The sequence below is a fragment of the Callithrix jacchus genome, chromosome 17 (genome assembly GCF_049354715.1).
Source record: "Callithrix jacchus isolate 240 chromosome 17, calJac240_pri, whole genome shotgun sequence".
Classification (NCBI taxonomy): Eukaryota; Metazoa; Chordata; class Mammalia; order Primates; family Cebidae; genus Callithrix; species Callithrix jacchus.
The window spans coordinates 80,640,493-80,658,277 of record NC_133518.1 but is presented as its reverse complement, the minus strand read 5'-3'; the positions used below and the strand labels follow the sequence as shown (position 1 = coordinate 80,658,277).

The window sequence follows — 17,785 nt, the reverse complement described above, 5'->3', positions numbered from 1 at the left end:
ACTGTTTCAAAGCTGCCTTTATGCATCAAATCAATGGGTGGCCGGAACAGATCCGCAAGGGTAGTCAATTTCTTATCTATAGCTCCTCCATTTCTTAATTCTTGTTCTTGCCGAACTATATATAATACAGAAGGATGAAAACATTTCAGTTAGCTGTAAAAAAAAAATCACAAATCCCATTAAAAAAAAAAAAAACTTCTGTCAATTGAAGGAGTTGCTGACAATGTGCTTGACCTCAAATATAAAGATCTAATGCTGACTCTGAAAAAAAAATGCAAAGAGGAATCAGAGGAATCTTAAGACTCGGTGGTATTCCCTATCCAGAGGATACAAAGAAAATTAAGTGAAAATAGTCACATGATCAAAGCAACTTCTTCACATACTCAGAAGCTAACTTAAACATGGGGGAGGCCGGGCGCGGTGGCTCACACCTGTAATCCCAGCACTTCGGGAGGCCGAGCTGAGAGGATCACCTTAGGTCAGGAGTTTGACACCAGCCTGGCCAACATAGTGAAACCCCATCTCTACTAAATATACACACACACAAAAATTAGCTGGGCATGGTGACGCACGCCTGTAATCCCAGCTACTCAGGAGGCTAAGGCAGGAGAATCACTTGAACTCTGGAGGCAGAGGGTGCAGTGAGCCGAGAAAAGAACAAATTAGCCAGGCATGGTTGGTGGTGCATGCCTGTACTCCCAGCTACTCGAGGAGGCTGAGCCAGGGGCATCATTTGAACCCAGGAAGTGGAGGCTGCGGTGAGCTGAGATCACGCTACTGCACTCCAGCCTGTGGAACAGAGTGAGACTCCATCTCAAACAAAACAGAACAAAAAGCATAGGGGAAAACTTTCATCCTCATTTATCTAGTTCTGAAAGCAATGTAAATTCATTTGCTGTTTTCAGCTATGTTCTCAATCTTTAAAGATTCAGGGCCAGGCCCGGCGGCTCATGCCTGTAATCCCAGCACTATGGGAGGCTGAGATGTGCAGATCACCTGAGGTCAGGAGTTCAAGACCAGCCTGGGCAACAAGGTGAAACCATGCCTCTACTAAAAATACAAAAATTAGTTGGGCGTATTTCGGGCGCCTGTAATCCCAGCTACTTAGGAGGCCGAGGCAGGAGAATTGCTTGAGCCTGGGGAGTGGAGCTTGCAGTGCGCCCAGATCGTGACACTGCACTGCAGCCCGGTGACAAAGTGAGACTCCATCTCAAAAACAAAACAAAATAATAATAATAATAAAAAAGATTCTGGCAGTAGATGACCACTGCTGTCACCTTCCACTGGAAGGAAACGGGATTCCCTAGATTAGTTTCTTCATCAATGCTCTCCAAAGTTACATGACCTATCTGTGCCTCCATGAACTCATTATAAATAAACTGCAAAATCAAGCATAGTCCAAGGGTTTCTCATATATCCTCTTAACATAACTGTCCTTTCTTTAGGATTCCATTGCTACATCAGTACTAAATCCGCTAAAAGTGTAAGACCAACATTCTCATTCTAACTTATTACACGAAAATATTTCAAACAAGGGTAACCAAAATATTAATAGTGGCTGCCTTGAGTGGTGTGGCTTTTTCTTGCGTTTTTCAATCTCTTTCAATAACCATTTTTATTATATATTCCTTTCACTGATAGAAATCAGGGTCCCAAGGGAAGTCAGTTTATTTTATCACAGTAAGCACTTTACGTGTTTATTCACAAGCTAATTAAGTTTATCAATTACCAGATTTCCTGCATTATCTGCATCTCTTTTACTATTTTTCTATAACCCAATAGGTTAGCATTTGGAACAATTCAGCTCAGGAGAGAATTAATCACATTCTCAATACATAATTTCACTTTTTAAAAAGGTGAAACCGCAAAGTAATTAGGCCTAACAGTAATCATCTTTTTCTTTTTAATAAGAGAAGAAGGGAAGAGAGAGATGATAAACTGGTCCACAGATACCTACTGGTTTCAGTCTGAAAATCCCGGAAACCATCAAAAATTGAACGTGCAGGCCGTCGTCTTTTAGGGGCTTTAGGGAAGAAAAAATAGAATTAACATTAATTTTGAAACAATTCTAGAAACGTCCTTATCTAAAAGTATTTTTTTAAATGGAAAGTATTAAACACTTCAGGAATTGCATGCCATCCTTGCACAGGGGCTATGCCAATCTTCTCTGTGTTGTTCCAGTGTTAGTATGCCTGCTGCATAAGTGAGCACAGCATTTCTTGCTTTGAAACACAGATTCATGAAGGTGCCTTCCCTCAAAAAATAAAAGTGCTTCAAGTTTGAAATTATTCACATATAATTAACCCAAACACCTTCCATCTAGCCATCTTGTATAATAAATGACAAAATTAAGGCCCCGTTAAGAGACTTGATCAAACCTGTGTAAAAAGCTTACCATCGGCTGGGCATGGTGGCTCATGCGTATAATCCCAGCACTTGGGAGGTCGAGGCGGGTGGATCACCTGAGGTCAGGAGTTTGAGACCCACCTAGCCAATATGATGAACCCCGTCTCTACTAAATACAAAAAAATTAGCCAGGTGGGGTGGCACATGCCTGCAATCACAGCTACTTGGGAGGCTAAGACAGGAGAATCACTTGAACCTGGGAGACAGAAGTTGCAGTGAGCCAAACTGTGCCACTGCACTCCAACCTGGGCAATAAGAATGAAATTCTGTCTCAAAAAAAAAAAAGTTTACTATCCTGCCTACATGCCTCCTGTAATCCCAGAACTTTGGGAGACCGAGGCAGTGGATCACCAACTAGAATTTAAGACCAGCCTAACCAACATGGTGAAACCTCGTCTCTACTAAAAATACAAAAAAACTAGCCAGGTGTGGTGGTGCGCACCTGTAATCCCAGCTACTTGGGAGGCAAAGGCAGGAGAATCTCTTGAATCTGGGAGGCGGAGGTTGTAGTGAGCCAAGATCTCGCCACTGCACTCCAGCCTGGGCAAGAAGGCTAAACTCCATCTCAAAAAAAATAAATGTTTACTATCCTAATATCCAACTGATGGTATCAAGATGATTTTGACGATGACACCACATAGAGATGAAGCCACACACATGCTGCAAATACCCAATTCAGGTTAGTCTTCGGGATCTGACTGCCCTGTTGTATAGAGTAACTCCACCTCCTAAACCATAAGACTTAAGGACTATTTCTTAGTGACTGGACACACATGCAAAAGATAAAGACACAAAAAAATCTTTAATTTTGAAAAATTTTTTCCACGGTTACACAATGGTTTAATGATAGAAAAATAAATGGATTCACTTAAGGTGGTCTACTCCCCCTGTAGTGTCTATTACCCAGTCTTTAAGTATTTTACAGATAAGGTCTAGAATGCAAGAATCAAAATGTTATCTTCCCATGTGTTCTTAAACCTAACCAAATTATATCCTTTATGTACATTACAATAAATAAAGGCTGTTCATAATTCCCTCAATATGAACTTTAAGTTATAAAGTTGGCTTATGGCAAGAGTGGCCAGCATAGAACCAGAATAATTCTGTGTTAATAAATAATGATTAGTATCAGATTAGACCGGGAACACAGAATCCCCCATCCCATGTCGAAACATCTTTCCCAATAACTTGTGTTTGTGATTACATACGATAATTGCTAACATCCAGAACTATCCATCCCATGTCAAAACATCTTTCCCAATAACTTGTGTTTGTAATTATATAGGATAATTGCTAAATAAAATTATATAGGATAATTTGTAAAAATATAGGATGTTTGTAATTATATAGGATAATTGCTACAAAAAAATAAATGCAGAACTATCAAGTAAAAAGCAAAACAAAACAAAGCAACGAAAAAATGCAGAACATGTTAAAAACTTCATTTGTTTAAAACATATTCATTTGTGTATCATCCACATACATGTGTCAGTATTTATGTCAAAGAATCACATTTACCTTTGGGAAAAGAGATTTTGTAATACATTTTCATATTTATTTTTTTATTTTTTGAGACACAGTCTCACTCTGTTGCCCAGGCTGCAGTGCAGTGGTGTGATCATGGCTCATTGCAGACTCCATCCTCCTGGGCTCAAGCCATCCTCCTGCCTTAGCCTCCCAAGTAGCTGGGACTACAAGTACACAGCACCAGTCAGCATTTTTTTTTTTTTTTTTTTTTTTAAAGAGACGCGGGTGTCACTATATTGCCCAGGTTAGTCTCAAACTCCTGGGCTCAAGGAATCCTCCCACCTTAGCCTCCCAAAGTGCTGGGATTACAGGCATGAGCCACCATGCTCAGCCTGAATTTTATTATTATTACTACATATATATTTTTGAGATGGAGTCTCGCTCTGTCACCCAGGCTGGAGTGCAGTGGCATGATCTGTTTACTGCCATCTCCACCTCCAGTTCAAGCAATTCTCCTGTCTCAGCCTCCCGAGTAGCTGGGATTACGGGCACATGCCACCACACCTGGCTAATTTTTGTACTTTTAGTAGAGACAGGGTTTCACCATATTGGTCAGGCTAGTCTTGCTCAAACTTCTGACCTCAGGCGATCTGCCCACCTCAAGCTCCCAAAGTGCTGGGATTACAGGTGTGAGCTACCACGCCTGGCCTGAACTTTATATTTTATTTTGTTTTATTTTTTGAGACGGGTTTTTGCTCCTGTCATCCAGGCTAGAGTTTGGTAGCACGATTTCAGCTCACTGCAACCTCTGCCTCCCGAGTAGCTGGGATTACAGGCGCCCACCACCACGCCCAGCTAATTCTTGTATTTTTGGTAGAGATGGGGTTTCACCAAGTTGGCCAGGCTGGTCTCAAACTCCTAACCTCAGGTGATCCACCCATCTCAGCCTCCCAAAGTGCTGGGATTACAGGCATGAGCCATAAGGCCCGGCCAAATTCTATTTTTAATAAAAATAAAAATTTTTATTCCTATTCCTTCATTCCTATTCAAGAAAAAGCAACGAATATAGCACTTTTCAATCTTGGAACTATTTTTGATCAAGAGCTCCGATTTCAAATGTATATGGCTTCTAGCAGAAATAATATAACCTGCCAAAGAATGCCTCAAAACCAGTTAACTGGCGCTGGTGCAGTGACGTGTGCCTACAGTCCCAGCTGCCCAGATGGCTGATGTCAGAGGACCACTTGATCCAAGGAGTTCCAGCCCAGGCTGTGCAACGTACTGAGACCCTGTCTCTTAAAAAAAAAAATTACTATTTTTTTAAAAACTAGATGTCTGATACTTTTCAACTCTAATAATTAAGAAACTGAGGATGTCTTAGAGTAAGATAGAACAGCTGCCTAAGAAAGTATATTATTTTAGAAAGGTGGCACATAAAAGGTAATTTGCTTCTACTTTTAAACTGCCAAAGGCAGAGAAGTCAATATTCCACATTATTTCATATCCCCTTCCCAATTCCCCGCTCTCTTCAAGGCACTCGATCTGGACATACTAGTTCCTCTTATCGCCATCCTTCTACCCAACTCCTTTTACTCCTTGGGCTAGTAACTCTCTTCCCATTTGTCTTCCCTCCATTTACCCTATGTCTAAGCAAAAACCTCTCAGACCACAGGCCTGGGACCATTACTCCTACCTGCCTTTTTAATGTGGTCTCCTGGCTCTTCCAAGCTGTCTACCATAAGCAAACATCAGTCCTTCATCCTCACTCTACTGCCCACCTAATAGAAGTACTGGTCATTGAAGCCAAAGAGACTAAGCTATAAAGAGCTAAAGGAGATTCAGAAGGAGATTCAAAGAATAGGGGAGGGAAAGGTGGAGAAAAGCCATAGTGAGAAGAGCGGCAGGTTTGCGTGTCCACGTATTTGTTCATGTTTGCATCAGAGAAGACACCTGGACCTTCAGATCTGCTATTCTCTTAGTTCAAGTACAGAAAGAAAATTAAAATTTACCCTCATGCAGACACACAGTTGTAAAAGGGAGGAGTGGGCTTTTTGTTTTACAAGATGGGGGTTTCACTGTGTTGCCCAGGCTGAAGTGCAGGGGCCATTCACAGTCACAATCCCTCTACTGATTGGCACTGCTCCAATTCCTCTTCCTCAGGTCACCTGGTGGTCCTCCACTGCCGGCAGATCATACTGATTCCCAACTTAGTACAGACATACAATCAGCACAGGGCACTACAGCCAACAACTTCGGGGGCTGAAGCCATACTCCTGCCTCCGCCTCCCGAGAAGCTGAGACCACATGCCTGTGCCAGCATACCCAGCAGGGAGGAGTGTTTTAAAGCCTTCGATAATTGCACACCAATACTTAACCAGTGGTAGCTTCTTAGAGGACAGTTGCAAAGTGGAATCTGAAATCTTATCCATGAGGTTTTCATACTGCTGCATTAAAACCCACCGTACTATGTGGTAGGCAATCTCTAGGCAGCCCCCCGTATTCCTAACTTGTGTGTGGTTACCTTGAGTACAAGTAGGACTGAACAGAATGTGGCAGACCTGATACGATTTCACTTCCAGATTATGTTACAAGACGTAGCTTCCATCTCGGGCTGCCTGCTCTGGCTCTCTCATTTGCTCTGTGTAAGAATGGCTGTCCCCAGGCAACAGCCATGTGAAAGAGCTTAGGAGGTCCTCCTCCATTTCAGCTTTAGATGAATGAGAGCCCAGCTGACATGCTGACCACACCCTTGTAGGAGATCCCAACCAAAGACCACACCTACATTCCAACCCAAAGAAACTGAGATCACAAACATTTGTTTTTTTCACACAGTTTAATTTTGGAACAATTTTTTACTCAGCAATAAGCATCTAATACAATTTATCTCACAGTCTGAATGGATCTTTTACCTGTATGCAATTTTGTAGTATCATGCATTGGTTATTCAAAAATACTTGTTTACTGAGTAATGTAAACATTTAAAATGTTAATGGTTTCATTATACAGTATTTTAAAAATCATCTGTGTAATGTCACCACTGATCTTATCAGAAAGCCTTCATGTATTCAGAAAGTATCAAGCTCACAAAGGTGGGTACAAAAAATTTTCTAAAATTCTGCTTTTTGCCTGAAAGCTCTTTTTTAATGTTTTTATCTTTCTTTTTTTGAGACAAGGTCTCTCTGTCACCAGTAGGCTGGAGTGCATGGCATAATCATGGCTCATTACAGCCTTCGCTTCCCAGGCTCAAGCAATCTCCTCACCCCTCAGCTTCCTGAGCAGCTGGGACTACAGGCATGTGCAACCACATCTGGCTAATTTTTTTCTTAATTATTTTGTAGAGACGGGATTTGTATCCTTGTATAGTTCAGGCTGGTCTGGAACTCCTAGGCACAAGCAATCCTCCCACCTCAGTCTTCCAAAGTGTTGGGATTACAGGTGTGAGTCACCGCACCCAGCCAAACCTCTCTGGTAACAAACACTCTCAGTTTTATTGAAGTTAACAAACTCACACTTTCAAAAAAATTCCAACTGTCAAAGTGTAAGCTGATAGTTTGTCAGTGATTTTTCAAGTGAAAACAATGTTCCATGAAAAGAAGCTGCCTAGCTCAGCTCGCCACTCTAACAATCACAGGTGTTTTCCCTAAGGTGATCATAGTACTGAGGAATCCCGCAGCGCTTTAAGCATACATCCTATCTCAAACACTACTTTCAAACTATGTACTCAAAGGTAGAGATTTAATGAAATCAGTCATTTTTATTGCTTCATCAAGAACATAATTATAGAAAACTGTTTTTTAAATTAATTTCTTTTTTTTTTCTTTCCAGTTGGGGTCTCAAAAAGTTCCCCAGGCTGGTCTCAAACTCCTAAGCTGAAGCAATCCTCCCGCCTCAGCCTCCCAAGTGTTGAGATTACAGGCGTGAGCCACTATACCTGTGGTATTTGTTTTTCTTTTAGAGACAGGGTCTCACTCTGTCACCCAGGCTCCAGTGCAGTGGCATGATCACAGCTCACTGTAGCCTAGAACTCCTAAGCTCAAGCAATCCTCCCACCTCAGACTCCCAAGTAACTAGGACTACAGGCGCGCACCACTACACAGAATGAATTTACTTTTATCTTTTGTAGAGATAGAGTCTTCTTATGTTGTCTGGGCTGCTCTCCAACTCCTGATCTCAAGTGATCTTCCACTGTGGCATCCCAGAGGACTGGGATTAGAGGCATGAGCCACTGCACCTGGCCCTGCCTTTTACATTTGTTTGTAAACTTCAAGTATGTGGCAGTGAATAATTCACCATCTAATGGTACAGTATGAAGCTACTGCGTGAATTCAACCAAGATGCCAGCAGTCTGACTCATCACTGTTTCTGAACTGTCAGTCTAAATGTCACCACGATGAAGATAATTTGATGCCCATTGCAACAGTGCATGCCTATAATCCCAGCTACTCAGGAGGCTGAGGTAGGAAGATCACTTGAATCTAAGAGTTCTGGCCTGTAAGAACTAAGCTCAGTGACAATATAATCATCTCCTGGGAGTAGGGGACCACCAAGTTGCCTATGGAGGGTGAACTAGCCCAGACTGGAAACAGAGAAGGTCAAACCAAACAAACCCTTAGTATTATCATGTAATAAGTTTTAACTTTACCGACAACCTGAAAGGGTATTAGGGATGTGAGACCACACCTGAACTGTGATTTAAATTAATAGTATAATAGCCTTGGGAGGCCGAGGCGGGTGGATCACAAGGTCAAGAGATCGAGACCATCCTGGTCAACATGGTGAAACCCTGTCTCTACTAAAAATACAAAAATTAGCTGGGCATGGTAGTGCGTGCCTGTAATCCCAGCTACTCGGGAGGCTGAGGCAAGAGAATTGCTTGAACCCAGGAGGCGGAGGTTGCGGTGAGCCGAGATCGCACCATTGCACTCCAGCCTGGGTAACACAGCGAAACTCCGTCTCAAAAAAAAAAGGAATGACTTCCTAACTGTATAAAGTCATTCTCACTGTCCTCCTAACTGTACACCAATTCAGAGACAAAAAAGAAAGAAAACAGTAAAATAAAAAAGCCCGGTGTTGTGGCTCATGCCCATAACCCCAGTATTCTGGGAGGCCAAGGCCAAGGCAGGAGGACTGCTTGAGACCAGCTCAATAGCAGCCAGGGCAACATAGCAAGGCCCTGTCTCACAAACAAAACAAAACAAAATGAAACAGGCCAGGCGCAGTGGCTCATGCCTGTGATCCCAGCACTTTGGGAGTCTGAGGCCAGAGAATCACTTGAACCTGGGAGGCGGAGGATGCAGTGAGCCAAGATTGTGCCACTGCACTCCAGCATGAGGGACAGAGTGAGACTTGCTCTTCTCAAAAACAAAAAAACAAAAAACAACAACAAAGCAAATTAGCCAGGCATGTTGGCATGCACCTATAGAAGGCTGAGGTGGGAGGAATCCTTGAGCCCAGGAGTTTGAGGCTACAGTGAGCTAGGATTCTATCATTGCACTCCAGCCTGGGCAAGAGAGACCCCATCTCTGTAAAACAAAAGAGAGAGAGAGAGAGAGAGAGAGAGAGAGAGAGAGAGAGAGAGAGAAAGTAAAGTGGGGCTCTCAAATGGAATTATTTTGCCTCTGTCCAAAAGCAAGATGGCACAGACTTAACTTTCTATAGTCAAGACCCTGCTCAAAGACCCTGCATTATTCCTTGGAATAAGGGAAGGTAAAGCTTCCAAGGGTATGACTCTTTTGCTCCAAAACTATTGGAGCAAAATTTTCCAATTATGTTCTTAAAAATTAAGAAGAACGCTTTATTACACCTGATATATTAACATCTTAACGACCATCTGAAGTGACGGTCTGGAAAGCACATTGTCACACTGCAGAATTCAGACCTTACGGCTTTCCTCTTGCCTTTTACTTCTGAATCTCAACAGTATATTCTTTTGTTCTGTGCTATAATATACACCAAAGCAGCTGAGTTACAAACGTTTATCTTATAAAAACTCTCAGCTAAGGTGCTTTATCAAATCAAAAGGCATACATATAATTTTACTCATCCTTTTGCTACAAACTGTATCTCCTCCTCCATCTTCGTTTACCGATGAAGCTACACATATATTATCTACGTGAATTAATGCAGGAACAGAAAACCAAACACCACATGCTCTTGTTAAGAGAGAGCAAGACACTGAGTACACATGGACACAAAGAAGGGAACAGACACCAGGGCCTACTTGAGGGTGGAAGGCAAGAGGAGGTCATGATTGGAAAAGAAAAACCTATAGGCCAGGCATGGTGGCTCACTCCTATAACCGCAGCACTTTGGGAGGCTGAGGCCAGAGGATCGCTTGAGCCCAAGAGTCTGGGACCAGCCTGGGCAACATAGTGAGAAGAGAGGAAGAGAAGAGAAGAGGAAGGAGACAGGGAGGGGAGAAGGGAGGGGAAAGGAGGGAAGGAGAGAGAGAGAGAGGAGGGGAAGGGGAGGAAGAGAGAGAGGGAAGGAGGGAGGGACGGAGGGAAGGAAGGAAGGAAGGAAGGAAGGAAGGAAGGAAGGAAGGAAGGAAGGAAGGAAGGAAGGAAGGGGAAGGGAAGGGAAGGACGACCTATCAGGTACTATGCTCATTACCTGAGTGATAATCTGTACACCAAACCCATGGAACGTGCAATTTACCCATGTAACAAACCTGCACCTAAAATAAAAGTTGGAGGTTAAAAAATTTACATATGTCTCTTGTACTCGACTTTATTTCTTTATTTTGAGACAGAGTCTTACTCTGCCTTCCAGCCTGGAGTACAGTGGCATGATCTCGGCTCACTGCAACCTCAGCCTCCCAGTTTAAGCAATTCTAGTGCCTCAGCCTCCCAAGCAGCTGGGATTACAGGCATGTGCTTTGATGCCTAGCACATTTTTGTATTTTTAGTAGAGACGGGATTTTGACATGTTGGTCAGGCTGGTCTCGAACTCCTGGCCTCAAGTGATTTGCCCACCTCAGTCTCCTAAAGTGCTGGGATTACAGGTGTGAGCCACCTCAATGCAAAGTATTTCTCTGCAGAACTGTTCTCAATACATACTATATACAGTTATCTGTCTTGGTCTGCCCAACCAGATTATAATTCCATCTATTTCTTCTATATAAACCCATTATTAACACCTAAACTCTTTGGCTCACAAAATGGAAATAAGTACTTATTTAACTATAAATCAATCTGATTAAATGTCCCATTCTCTATCACCAGTCTCTATCTAGACTAATATCATAATTTTTTACATCAATTAGGGGTTACTGTGTCCTTTATTCAAAATAGGAATAGCACGTCTAGAAATTAAGAGTGAAAGTAAGGCACAGCTAGAGAGTAAGGATATGGCAGTCAAGCAGGTATCCAGAAAATAAAAACCAGAATCTTTTATCATTATTCATTCCTATTACAAGGCAGCAATTCTTTTTGCTAATGTTCCTCCTTTACGCCTTTTACAACAAATACCAATTTTTAACATCTGCTTCACTCTTTGTGAGTCAACTGTGCAACTTTCTAGACAGGACTATAAAAAACAAGGTAAGAATTGAGACTAGCCTTGTAACAGTCTCCGAGCAAGCCCTCACATCTTTTGATGGTTTCATTAAAATCATAAAGAATAAAATCAAACAAAACTAAGGGAAAAAAGTGAACTTACCACCAAATAATGGTTCTGGTTCCACCAGTATTTCTTGCTTTTGAGGAATTGGGGCACGAACTTCTTCTCTATTAAAAAAAAAAGGAAAAATAAAAAATGAAAACTGTTTTCTGCTATCTGTTTGATTTCTGCAATTACTGTGAATGCATTCAAATTAGTGACTTTTAGAAGCATAATGATGATAAATAGGTTTTTTGTTGTTTTTTTGGGAGGGGAGGGGGACACCATCTCACTCTGTCACCCAGGCTGGAGTGGACTGGCACGATCTTGGCTCACTGCAACCTCCACCTCCCGAGTTAAAGCGAATCTCAAGCCTCAGCCTCCCTAGTAGCTGGGACTACTTGTATGCACCATCACACCTGGATAATTTTTTTTGCACATTTTTAGTAGAGACAGGGTCACGCCATGTTGGCCTGGCTGGTCTCAAACTCTTGAGCTCAGGCAATCCACCCACCTCAGCCTCCCAAAGTGCTAGGATTACAGGTGTGAGCTACTGCATCTGGCTGATCAATGAGTGTAGCTCAAGTCGAAGAGTGCCTGGCACATATGGCTCAAACGGTTTAGTCAGACATTTCATGCTAATTAGAAAGGCTAACAGGCATGATCTTGAATTATTTACTAAAAAGATCCTAACATACAATACAAAAAAAGTAATTACTCATCTTTTAAAAGCCTATTATCTTCAAAGTTTACATTCACAGGGTTTATCAACAATCCATCTCTTCCAGTAAGAAAAAACTCATTTAGATATACTATAAAAATGGTGTGTGCCTTTAAAGATTAGTTTATTTTAGGCTGGGCATAGTGGGTTATGCCTATAATCCCAGCACTTTGGGAGAGGAGGAGGAGGAGGAGGAGGAGGAGGAGGAGAAGAGAGAGAGAGAGAGAGAGAGAGAGAGAGAGAAATTAGTTTTTTCATTTATTTTTTTAAAATAAAGACGGGGTTTCACCATGTTGGTCAGGTTGGTCTTGAACTCCTGACCTCAGGTGATCCGCCCACCTTGGCCTCCAAAGCCCTTGGATTACAGGCATGAGCCACCATGCCTGGCCATATTAGTTTATTTTATAGCTGTAACGCAAGTATTAAACTTTGCTGATTAATTTTCACAGCATATAGTAACTTCCTAATTCATATCTTCTCACTTGTAATAAATATTATTATATAAGCATGTAAGTTCCATATAAATTTATGTTAGGCCTAATGATTTTCATTCAGGTGTTCTGAACAGTAGTAACTAAGCTTAAGACCTTGTTTTTGATATTTAAGAGTTGGAACTCCAAAACATCCTTTATGAAATGAAGTAGGAATACTCATTGGTCAACAATACTAACATTCTGTAATCAAAGAACCACCAATTAGACAAAAGAAACCTCCAATAAACCAAGTGACTAAAGAATAAAATGGCAATTCAAAATTATGAAAAGCACTCTTTCCTACTACTCACACGTAAAATATCAATAATCTGAAGAAAGAGACAATACATCTATAAGAGGAAGCTCTGTCAATCCTTTCATCAAAAGGAAATAGGCTGGACAGGCAACCTGCAATCCTAGCATTTTGAGAGGCCAAGGCAGTTGGATTGCTTGAGCTCAGGAGTTCAAGTCCAGCCTAGGGAACATGGCAAAACCCCATCTTTATAAAAAATACAAAAATTAGCCAGGCATGGTGGCATGCACCTATAGTTCCAGCTACTTGAGGGGCTGAGGTTGCTTGAACCTGGGAGGCAGAAGTTGCAGTGAACCAAGAGCAGTTAGCAGAGATCACACCCCTATACTCCAGGCTGAGTGAGAGAGCAAGACTGTGTTTAAAAAAAGAGAGAGAGAGTCCAGGCGCAGAGGCTCACGCCTGTAATCCCAGCACTTTGAAAGGTCAAGTGGGCAGATCACAAGGTCAGGAGTTCGAGACCAGCCTGGTCAACGTGGTGAAACCCCATCTTTACTAAAAATACAAAAAATAAGCAGGCATGGTGGTGGACGCCTGTAATCTCAGCTACTTGGGAGGCTGACAGGAGAATTGCTTGAACATGGGAGGCGGAGGTTGCAGTGAGCCAAGCCTGGGGGACAAAGCAAGACTCTGTCTCCAAAAAAAAAGAAAGAAAAAGAAAAAGGCCTATTAATTATCTTAAGAAAACTTAGAATTTAGGCTGGGTTCGGTGGCTCACACCTGTAATCCCAGCACTTTGGGAGGCTGAGGCGAATCACAAGGTCAAGAGATCGAGACCATCCTGACCAACATGGTGAAACCCCGTCTCAATTAAAAAAAAAAAAGAAAGAAAACTAAGAACTTTTTAAAAGACATTTTTACCCAAACAAAACTTTCCATTATTGTTATACGTCATTTTTTTGTTATTGTTATTATATATAATTGTCTCATCTCAGACAATTCAGTTGTTCTATAAACAAACTTTAATCCGATGAAATATATCAATTAGAGGGGTGGATTAGTACAGTTGTTCTTACATGAAAGGACCTGATTACCACATTATGTGAAGGTATCTGTACCAAGATTGTCAGCTACCAAGAATGGAAGGATGGAGCAGAGAAAAGTAAAGTAAATAAAGAAAATTATACTTTAGGAATTAGAAGCCATTATCAAATGCTAATCAATTAGCAATACAAACTGTCTAAGCCAACTTACAGGATAATTCAGTAGGAAAGGGTATTCATTCATCAAAACTACTGTTGGCCGGGGGCGGTGGCTCAAGCCTGTAATCCCAGTACTTTGGGAGGCTGAGGCAGGTGGATCATGAGGTCAAGAGAATGAGACCATCCTGGCCAACACATGGTGAAACCCTGTCTCTACTAAAAATACAAAAAAATTAGCTGGGCATGGTGGCGTGCACCTGGAGTCCTAGCTACCCGGGAGGCTGAGGCAGGAGAACTGCTTGAACCTGGGAGGTGGAGGTTGCAGTGAGCCCAGATCACGCCACTGCACTCCAGCCTGGTGACAGAGTGAGACTGTCTCAAAAACAAAACAAAACAAAACTATTGTTAAGCACAATTGAGAAAGCATGTGTTATACAATGAGGCCAGATATGCTCTCCCAAATCAACCATGAATATTTGCTATTCAAGTTTCTGTATTAGGTGTTTTTTTTTTTTTTTTTTTTTTTTTTTTTTTATGAGAGACAGGAGGCCTCACTCTGTCACCCAGGCTAGAGTGCAGTGGCACAATCATGGTTCACTGCAACCTCCACCTCCCAGGCTCAGGTGATACTCCCACTTCAGCCTCCCAAGTAGTTGGGACTACAGCCCCAAACCACCACACCACACTGAGTTTTGTATGTTTTTTGTAGACAATGGGGTTTTGCTATACTGCCCAAGCTGGTCTCAAACACCTGGGCTCAACACATTCTCCTGCCTTGGCCTCCCCAAAGTATAAGAATTACAGGCATGAGCCACTGTGCCCAGACTTTAAAAAAAAAAAAAAAATTAGATTCATACTGATATCTGTTAAAAGTTTGAGCTATACTGGGAGTGAAATACATGGCCAACATTAACAGAAGAAAACTATACGATATTATTATTATTATTATTATTATTTTTTTTTTTTTTTTTTGAGACGGAGTTTCGCTGTTGTTACCCAGACTGGAGTGCCATGGCACGATCTCGGCTCACCGCGACCTCCGCCTCCTGGGTTCAAGCAATTCTCCTGCCTCAGCCTCCTAAGTAGCTGGGACTACAGACTCGCACCACCATGCCCAGCTAATTTTTGTATTTTTAGTAGAGACGGGGTTTCACCTTGTTGACCAGGATGGTCTCGATCTCGACCTCGTGATCCACCCGCCTCGGCCTCCCAAAGTGCTGGGATTACAGGCGTGAGCCACCGCGCCTGGCCACGATATTATTTTTATTTATTTATTTTTTGAGACAGAGTCTTTCTTACTGTGTCACCCAAGCTGGAGTGCAGTGGCGTGACCTCTAGTCACTACAACCTCTGCCTCCTGGGCTCAAGCAATTCTTATGCCTCAGCCTCCTGAGTAGCTGGGATTATAGGTTGGCGCCAACACACCCAGCTAATTTTTGTATTTTTAGAAGAGACAAGGTTTCGTCACGTTGGCCAGGCTAGTCTTGAACTCCTAACCTCAGGTGATCTGCCCGTCTTGGCCTCCCAAAGTGCTGGGATTACATGCATGAGCCACCTCACCTGGCCAGAAAAAACTTTATAAGGTAATTAATAATGATCTCTAAAATTCATACTTCATGAGAAAACAATTATTCTGGTATCTGGAACTAGATTAATGAAAGAAATAATTATGTCTGCATGTGATCTGGCTTTTAAAATTTATTTTTAATTTAGTAGAACTAAAATCCTGGTCTTTTGCCTATTCCTATTTAAAAGGATTCCTCTTGTTTAATATCTCATGTTGTAAACAATGAGACTTATAAAAAGCTATGAGCATTGAAGTCTTGAGGACCTTTAAAATTTTTTGTTTCAAAAATTAATGGCTTTCCCTTGAACAAGGTGCATATCTCATGTTTTCCAAAGACTGCTGGAGTTTTGCCCAACAGTTATTTACTTCAAACTCTCATGGGTATAAATTATTAATTGCAAAGACACCAAGTCTCTTCACTGCGTATTACTATTTTCTATATATTACATTTTCAAATATGCTGAATATGCTTCTACTTCAGCAAACGTAGTACTGATTAACTACATTTAACTAAGGAATAAAGGACTAGAATTATCTTCAAGCATTTTACATGGCAACTCAAAACATTTCTGTGGCAATGTACAAAAATCTAAAATTGGGAAATCTGAGCCTTATTGGGCTTTACTGCTTTAATTGCTGTGTAGCTTAGGGAAATGGCTATGCCTCTGCTTCCTTATTGGTAAAATGTTGATAATGACACCCTAAAACGTGTGTTTGTTTGCTGCTGCCACAGGCCAATCCTAGCAGAGCAGCACCACACACTCCCACCAACCCCACCTCCCTTACTTCACAGAGCCTATATGCTTCCTTTGAGGATTAAATAAGGCAAGACAGTACTCTGAAGAATTTAAAGTATGTAACTACAGAAATTTCCACTTGATACTTTCAGCCTTTCATTTATTTCAAAATGCCTATTAATTTAGGCAACAGACAGCTCCTGACAACACATAATAAATTCATACTCTGTGTGTGGTCTGACAGTAGAGACACTTGCTGAACTGGTACTGGGCTCTTCAGCGATTCCTCCACCATCCAAAAACATAGTGACTGCCATTTCCAGATTATTGTTGCACGCTTCAAGCATATGTTTTCCTACACTTTCACTTGCACCTGAAATAGTAAAAAGACAGGAAAAATGTTAAAAAAAAAAAAAAAAGACAACCCTTAAATTCAGCTCATATTAAAATTCCCAAGTAAATTAATAGTATTTTTCCCTTTTGAAATGAATGACTTTCTTTTCTTAAACTTATTTGTTACTTTTGCATTGTGAAATACACAGAGCTACAAAAAATGTACATATTCTTGATGTAAAATACACAAAGTTAGGAAAGAATGTAGCAGCATTAAAGAGAAATCATCCTTCACAATAAAACAAAAACTAGGCCGGGCGCAGTGGCTCACGCCTGCAATGCCAGCACTTTGGGAGGCCAAGGCAGGCAGATCACCTGAGGTCAGGTGACCAGCCTGACCAACATGGAGAAACTCTGTCTCTATTAAAAACACAAAATTAGCTGGGCGTGGTGGCACATGCCTGAACTCCCAGCTACTCAGGAGGCTGCGGCAGGAAAACTGCTTGAAACTCGGAGGACCCGGGAAGCAGAGGTTACAGTGATCCGAGATTGTACCATTGCACTCCAGCCTGGGCAACAAGAGCAAAACTCCATCTCAAGAAAAGAAAAGAAAAGAAGAAAAGAAAAGAAAGAAAACCAACAATAACTAAATAAAGCATTTTTTTCTTTTTCTTTGCCATTTATTTAAATGGCCCAAGTATATATTTGGGAATAAGCTGGAAAAAGATAAAGAAAAATGAAAGACTACATTCTAGAAAGTTAGAAAGGCTTTGTTAGAAAGAATACATTCCAGTTAGCACTTCTGTTCCTGTTAAAAAGCAAGCATCAGGCTGGGCTTGGTGGCTCCCGCCTGTAGTCCCAGCACTCTGAGCGGCCGATGCGGGCAGATCACGAGGTCAGGCATTTGAGACCAGCCTGATCAACATGGTAAAATCCAATCTCTACTAAAAATACAAAAATTAGCTGGATGTGCTGGTGCACACCTGTAATTTCAGCTACTTGGGAGGCTGAGGCAGGAAAACTGCTTGAA

General features: G+C 41.6%; 1 protein-coding gene and 1 non-coding gene across 4 annotated transcripts in view; both read right to left on the bottom strand.

Moving 5' to 3' along the window:
• Positions 1–17,785, bottom strand: part of UBXN7 (UBX domain protein 7) — a 73,372-nt gene that overhangs the window by 32,657 nt on the left and 22,930 nt on the right. For 2 of the 3 annotated variants that reach the window (XM_054247060.2, XM_054247061.2), the window contains exons 2-6: positions 16,648–16,795; positions 11,533–11,600; positions 10,486–10,549; positions 1,958–2,023; positions 3–115 (exon numbers count right to left, since the gene is read on the bottom strand). In XM_054247060.2, the coding sequence (XP_054103035.1) occupies positions 3–115; positions 1,958–2,023; positions 10,486–10,549; positions 11,533–11,600; positions 16,648–16,717 (381 nt within the window). In that variant the 5' untranslated portion in view covers positions 16,718–16,795. The remainder of the gene's footprint in view (positions 1–2; positions 116–1,957; positions 2,024–10,485; positions 10,550–11,532; positions 11,601–16,647; positions 16,796–17,785) is intronic. The other variant, XM_035278803.3, reaches the window with a different exon arrangement.
• On the bottom strand, positions 2,106–2,211 carry LOC118149017 (U6 spliceosomal RNA). The gene has a single exon (XR_004736191.1). It is a non-coding gene; the product is annotated as a U6 spliceosomal RNA (small nuclear RNA).